Source organism: Thunnus thynnus, chromosome 20 (assembly GCF_963924715.1).
Source record: "Thunnus thynnus chromosome 20, fThuThy2.1, whole genome shotgun sequence".
In the NCBI taxonomy this organism is placed as follows: Eukaryota; Metazoa; Chordata; class Actinopteri; order Scombriformes; family Scombridae; genus Thunnus; species Thunnus thynnus.
In genome coordinates, this window is record NC_089536.1 from 380385 (window position 1) to 387884 (window position 7500).

The 7500-nt window shown below is 40.2% G+C and overlaps 1 protein-coding gene and 1 long non-coding RNA gene across 3 annotated transcripts in view; one reads left to right on the top strand and one right to left on the bottom strand.

Moving 5' to 3' along the window:
• LOC137172747 (uncharacterized) overlaps window positions 1–7500 on the top strand; it is a 272865-nt gene that overhangs the window by 35262 nt on the left and 230103 nt on the right. The gene's annotated exons all lie outside the window — the stretch shown is intronic.
• LOC137172743 (collagen alpha-1(XII) chain-like) overlaps window positions 798–7500 on the bottom strand; it is an 8611-nt gene continuing 1908 nt past the window's right edge. The window contains exons 2-4 of the mRNA XM_067577356.1: window positions 2755–2787; window positions 2081–2230; window positions 798–1052 (exon numbers count right to left, since the gene is read on the bottom strand). Of these exons, the coding sequence (XP_067433457.1) occupies window positions 877–1052; window positions 2081–2230; window positions 2755–2787 (359 nt within the window). The 3' untranslated portion in view covers window positions 798–876. The remainder of the gene's footprint in view (window positions 1053–2080; window positions 2231–2754; window positions 2788–7500) is intronic.

A 7500-nucleotide genomic window follows, 5' to 3' on the forward strand; every position in this document is an offset into this window, starting at 1 on the left:
CAATTCAAAATCAATCATTAATGATGCAGAGGAGACCATTCATCATTAATTTACAACCTACAACATTAAACCCTAAAAGCATCTGTCTGCACAGTTGATCCTCCCACATACTAAATCACAGTTGTGTGTAAGACATGTGATAGATACGTAGCCCAAACGTCCACGTGACCACAGCGTAGGCAAACATTCAGCCCTACGCCGTCCCTAGTCAAAAAGGAGCGGCTATGTTGATGTCCACCAATAGAACGGAAGCCTTAATGGTCAAACCGACTTAAGACGTTCAAAATGGATGTGTTAACGGGGAATTTTCTGTCATCTTAAGACATATAAATTAGACATAATGTGAACATCAAATTAGACGTTTTGATCCATATGGCTTGCCGTACTTAGCCTGTTCACTGATGCACGGAGCAGGTTAGGACATCTTAACAGGGAAAAACTAAAACAATCTCATGTTTGCTTGTTCGCATCCTGTCCAGTTAGGAATCATGTAACGGAGCTGAGAGAACAAAGTTAGCACATACATAGAGCCACAATGGCCACATTTATGGGAAATATATCAGGTTCAAATAAACCAGAATTTTCCTTTAATATTTCTGGAATCACTATAAATGAAAATACTTTTCACTAATTTTATCTGAAGTCTGTTCTGAAGATGTTATTTGTTAGCAGAGACACAGTTTTCTTGATCTGTCAAGGGAGTGAATTTCATTCACAAATTGCTGGATATATTCAATATATTCTATACTATAAATACTTTAAGTTAAAATTTTGTACAAAATATGGATCACTGACAGCTTCTCTTTCCACCGCTGACAGACCTAAATACAGAAAGTAAATATATTTGGATCTAATCAGAGTCTCTGCCTCAGTCCCTCACAGTGTAAAGCTGGTGTGGATCAGACAGCCTGCTGTTAAATTACCTATGAAGTTGTAGTAGTCTCCTCCTCTCTGTGGCAGGTTGGCTATGGCCTCCAGCAGGGATTGTTTGGTCTGGTGGGTGTTCAGGTACCACTGGGTCACTGGGAAGAGTCCGTTGCACTGAAGCAGACCTGCAGAAAACACAGAAATGTGTGAAACTGACACACTGACCCAGCTTTTGATTTTAAATGATAATGAGAATAACAATGATAATAATGATAATTGTTGGTTTATTACTGTTATTACTGTTATCTTGTTGTCATCGTTGCACCAACACTCATACACACACATCACATGTCTCACACACACTGATGTCTGTACTAATCTGCATATGCATAGAGGGACCAAAGGACTTAAAGGACCATTCCAGCAGTTCAGTCCAGTAGGACCAACAGGCTAACAGGCTAATAACCCCTGAGTCTACTGTCTGACTCTGGTACATGACTTTAGAGGCTCCTTCCTGGAGGAAATGGACATTGACACCATTGTTGGAGGAGTTGGAGCAAGGCAGTGATGCTGTGGATGAACCAACATGACAAAGTTGTGCATCCCTCCTAGCTAGAACGTTTTGTTCAGAAATGCGGTGTGCTTCACAGAGTCTGTTCAGTCAGAACATCTGTCCTGCTAACTGATCCAACACGGACCTACACAGAGGAATGTACAGTATATCTCCACCATGGAAATCAGTGTCTGGATAAAAGATTGTTTTACAAGCTGAATCATAATTACTATGAGTTATAAATGTGTGTTTCAGTAGATGAAGCACTGAATTTTAAGGTAGGTGTATCACCTGAACATTTCATTTTGAACATTTTGAGAATTCTGCAAGTTATTACAAAGCTAAAATATATCTGCATGTTTTGGGAAATAACTGGCAGTAATGGAGGCTGTATGCAGACAGCAGTTATTTAGCTTAAACATGTAAAACCACTGGTATGGTCCTTTTATCCTCACATCAGCCATAACCTTGAATACTCTGGTTATCATGTCCCATTTTACTGCTTTGTTGCTCATTTTGAATTTGGGACCTGCACCTGTATTTGAATATTTTCACAATGTGCTGTAAAGATTTTAGTATTTTGAGTACTTTATACACAAGCAGTAGTAGTAATAGTACCAGGATCAGTAGTGTGAATAGTTGTAGTAGTAAAAATATTACCGATCTGGACTTTGTCAGGGCCGATGTTGAAGTTGTTGACTATTTGAGTTAGAAAGGACTTAATGTTTTCATGGTCTTCAGAGGTGGTGCTCCCGGATTCACAGACGAACAGCACGATGTCAGCCTTGGCTGTGCTTTCACACTGAGAACCTGGAGGAAAACAGAGGATTGTGGGATACAATACACAAGAGACCAGATATAGAAGCAAGACTAAGACTGTGTCTGAAATCACTCACTATTTACTACAAAGTTCACTCTATTTACCCTCCTCCATTTTGTTTCAGTGTCTGAATTCTGTGTGTAAATTTATCCAACATTTAGAGCCTCAATTGATCCACAATGGAACAAAAAAGTCGTGTTCATGTCATGTACACTACTTCCTGCAAACAATCCCACAATGCCATGCGTTGCATTTTATAGATCTGATATAGATTTTATAGAAATTAGCGGTGTGCAGCTCTACAGCGAGCAGTGATGACATCCAAAATCTAGATTTTCATCTTTCAATGCTAACATTAGCATATTTTATTAGTTATTAGTTTTGAGGGTATTCGTTCATAAACCAAAGTGGATTCATTGTGCAGCACTGATGGAGGTGTGGGTAACGTCCTCCAGCTCCTCCTGGGGGATCAGAGGCGTTCCCAGACCAGATGAGATATATTCTCTCTTTTTACCTGTTGGTTGGTGTTTATCTTCAGCCTGGAGTCCTGCAAAGAAAATCAGAAAATTAATATTTATATTGTTGCAGAGCTGTGAACTGAACAAACACTGTGAGGCTTTGCAGCAGCTCAGAGCTCATCTCACTGAAAACACACAGATGTTAAAGTCGATGCTACAAACAATTATAATTTGTGTATGAAAATAACGTGTTAAATTTTCAGTAACTAGAAAACTGAGCTACTGCAGTATGAGGTACTCTCAATTATTCTAGGGTGAAAATAATCCTCATAAAAAGACAAAAAATGAAGGAAAAACAAACGTCTCTCTTTGCCTGGTCAGTCTGAAACTTTAAAATCTTTTTTCTCGACCTCACTGCTTCTACTTTCTGCTTCCTCTCTGAAGAGCAGCAGATGAGATGAACACATGAACACAAGCTCAACAGACGCTTCATACAGAGTTAAAGGAAAACTAACATGTTGGTTTGTTTCCTGTCTGATCATCTGACTGTGTTTCTGACCTATCAGACGTCTTTTTAATGATGTCACCATGTTCACAGATCTCTGATATTAACTTGTTGAGTACGATGTTGTTATTACTGATAGAAATGATGAACAAAATTATGAAAATAAGCCAGAATTATGTTTTACTGCAACAGACTGGTTCATATAGAGTTAACCAACAGACTGGTTCATATAGAGTTAACCAACAGACTGGTTCATATAGAATTAACCAACAGACTGGTTCATATAGAATTAACCAACAGACTGGTTCATGTAGAGTTAACCAACAGACTGGTTCATATAAAGTTAACCAACAGACTGGTTCATATAGAGTTAACCAACAGACTGGTTCATATAGAGTTAATCAACAGACTGGTTCATATAGAGTTAACCAACAGACTGGTTCATATAAAGTTAACCAACAGACTGGTTCATATAAAGTTAACCAACAGACTGGTTCATATAAAGTTAACCAACAGACTGGTTCATATAGAGTTAACCAACAGACTGGTTCATATAGAGTTAATCAACAGACTGGTTCATAGAGAGTTAACCAACAGACTGGTTCATATAGAGTTAATCAACAGACTGGTTCATATAGAGTTAACCAACAGACTGGTTCATATAGAGTTAATCAACAGACTGGTTCATAGAGAGTTAACCAACAGACTGGTTCATATAGAGTTAACCAACAGACTGGTTCATAGAGAGTTAACCAACAGACTGGTTCATATAGAGTTAATCAACAGACTGGTTCATGTAGAGTTAACCAACAGACTGGTTCATATAGAGTTAATCAACAGACTGGTTCATATAGAGTTAACCAACAGACTGGTTCATATAGAGTTAATCAACAGACTGGTTCATATAAAGTTAACCAACAGACTGGTTCATATAGAGTTAATGCAACACAGCAGCTCAGAATGACTTCAATACCCAGAAATCCTGTGTGGTGACATCATATACCACTGTGCTATTTAAAGACTGTGTTTGTGTGTTTGCGTGTTTATGTGAGTGTGTGTGTATGTGTGTGAATTTATGCGTGTGTGAGTGTGTGTGAGTTAGTGGGTGCGTGTGTGTGAGTGTGTGTGTATGTGAGTGCGAGTGTGTGTGTGTGTGTGAGTGTGTGTGTGTTACTGACTCTGTGTGTGTGTGTGTGTGTGTCTTTCTGTGTATGAGTGTGACTGTGTGTGTGTGTTACTGACTCTGTGTGTGTGTGTGTGTGTGTGTTTGCCGGTGTGTGTGTGTGTGTGTGTGAGTGTTTACGTGAGTGTGTGTGTCTGTGTAGATGCAGTAGTGTGTGTGTCTGTAGATGCAGTAGTGTGTGTGTGTAGATGCAGTAGTGTGTGTCTGTGTAGATGCAGTAGTGTGTGTGTCTGTAGATGCAGTTGTGTGTGTGTGTAGATGCAGTAGTGTGTGCGTGTGTGTTTGTGTGTGAGTTAGTGTGTGTGTGAGTTAGTGGGTGCGTGTGTGCGAGTGTGTGTGTATGTGAGTGTGAGTGTATTTGTGTGTGTAGATGCAGTAGTGTTTGTGTGTGTGAATGCAAGTGTGTGTGTGTGTGTGTGTGTGTTTGTGTGTGTAGATGCAATAGTGTGTGAGTGAGTGTGTGTGTGTATGTGTGTGTGTAGATGCAGTAGTGTGTGTGTGTGTTTAGATGCAGTGGTGTGTGTGTATGTGTGTGTGTGTGTGTAGATGCAGTAGTGTGTGTGTGTAGATGCAGTAGTGTGTGTGTGTGTGTGTAGATGCAGTAGTGTATATATGTGTAGATGTAGTAGTGTATGTGTGTGTAGATGCAGTAGTGTGTGTGTGTGTAGATGCAGTAGTGTGTGTGTTTAGATGCAGTAGTGTGTGTGTGTGTGTGTGTGTGTGTGTGTGTGTAGATGCAGTAGTGTGTGTGTGTAGATGCAGTAGTGTGTGTTTGTGTGTGTAGATGCAATAGTGTGTGTGTGTGTGTGTAGATGCAATAGTGTATGTATGTGTAGATGTAGTAGTGTATGTGTGTGTAGATGCAGTAGTGTGTGTGTGTAGATGTAGTAGTGTATGTGTGTGTAGATGCAGTAGTGTGTGTGTGTAGATGTAGTAGTGTATGTGTGTGTAGATGCAGTAGTGTGTGTGTGTAGGTGCAGTAGTGTGTTCGTGTATTTAGATGCAGTAGTGTGTGTGTGTGTTTAGATGCAGTGGTGTGTGTGTGTGTGTGTGTGTGTGTGTAGATGCAGTAGTGTGTGTGTGTAGATGCAGTAGTGTGTGTGTGTGTGTGTGTGTGTAGATGCAGTAGTGTATGTGTGTGTAGATGCAGTAGTGTGTGTGTGTGTTTAGATGCAGTAGTGTGTGTGTGTATGTGTGTGTGTGTTTGTGTGTGTGTAGATGCAGAAGTGTGTCTGTGTAGATGCAGTAGTGTGTGTTTGTGTGTGTAGATGCAGTAGTGTGTGTCTGTGTAGATGCAGTAGTGTGTGCGTGTGTAGATTCAGTAGTGTGTGTGTGTGTAGATGCAGTAGTGTATGTATGTGTAGATGTAGTAGTGTATGTGTGTGTAGATGCAGTAGTGTGTGTGCGTGTGTGTAGATGAAGTAGTGTGTGTGCGTGTGCGTGTGTGTGTGTAGATGCAGTAGTGTGTGTGTGTGTGTGTGTGTAGATGCAGTACTGTGAGTTTGTGTGTGTAGATGAAGTAGTGTGTGTGTGTGTGTGTGTGTAGATGCAGTAGTGTGTGTGTGTGTCTGTGTGTGTGTGTGTGTGTAGATGCTGTAGTGTGTGTCTGTAGATGCAGTAGTGTGTGTTTGTGTGTGTAGATGCAGTAGTGTGTGTGTGTAGATGCAGTAGTGTGTGTGTGTGTGTGTAGATGCAGTAGTTTGTGCGTGTGTAGATGCAGTAGTGTGTGTTTGTGTGTGTAGATGAAGTAGTGTGTGTGTGCGTGTGCGTGTGTAGATGCAGTAGTGTGTGTTTGTGTGTGTAGATGAAGTAGTGTGTGTGTGTGTGTGTGTGTGTGTAGATGCAGTAGTGTGTGTGTGTGTCTGTGTGTGTGTGTGTGTGTAGATGCAGTAGTGTGTGTGTGTAGATACAGTAGTGTGTGTTTGTGTGTGTAGATGCAGTAGTGTGTGTGTGTAGATACAGTAGTGTGTGTGTGTGTGTGTAGATGCAGTAGTGTGTATATGTATAGATGTAGTAGTGTATTTGTGTGTAGATACAGTAGTGTGTGTGTGTGTAGATGCAGTAGTGTATGTGTGTGTTGATGCAGTAGTGTGTGTGTGTGTAGATACAGTAGTGTGTGTGTGTGTAGATGCAGTAGTGTATGTGTGTGTAGATACAGTAGTGTGTGTGTGTGTAGATGCAGTAGTGTGTTTTTGTGTGTATAGGTGCAGTAGTGTGTTTGTGTATTTAGATGCAGTAGTGTATGTGTGTGTTTAGATGCAGTGGTGTGTGTGTGTGTGTGTGTGTGTGTGTGTAGATGCAGTAGTGTGTGTGTGTGTGTGTGTGTAGATGCAGTAGTGTATGTATGTGTAGATGTAGTAGTGTATGTGTGTGTAGATGCAGTAGTGTGTGTGTGTGTATGTGTGTGTATATGTGTGTGTGTGTCTTTGTGTGTATATGTGTGTGTGTGTCTTTGTGTGTGTATATGTGTGTGTATATATATGTGTATGTGTGTGTATATATATGTGAGTGTGTATCTGTATATGTGTATATGTGCGTGTAGATATATGTGTATGTGTGCATGTGTCGTTGTGTGAGTGTGTGTGTGTATATATGTGTGTGTGTCTGTGTACGTGTGTGTGTATGTGTGTGTGTTTATATGTGTATGTGTGTGTGTGTGTCTTTGTGTGTATATATGTGTATGTGTGTGTGTATATATATGTGTGTGTGTGTGTCTGTATATGTGTGTGTATATATATGTGTATGTGTGTGTGTCTCTGTGTGAATGTGTGTATGTGTGTGTGTGTGTCTGTATATGTGTATATGTGTGTGTATATATATATGTGTATGTGTGTGTGTCTGTGTGTATGTGTGTGTGTGTCTGTGTGTATATATGTGTGTGTGTGTGTGTGTGTGTGTCTGGATAAGTGTATATGTGTGTGTGTCTGTGTGTGAATATGTGTATGTGTGTGTGTGTGTCTTTGTGTGTGTATATGTGTGTGTTTATATATGTGTATGTGTGTGTGTCTGTGTGTGAATGTGTGTATGTGTGTGAGTGTCTGTTTGTATATGTGTATGTGTGTGTATGTATATATGTGTATGTGTGTGTGTGAATATGTGTATGTGTGTGTGTGC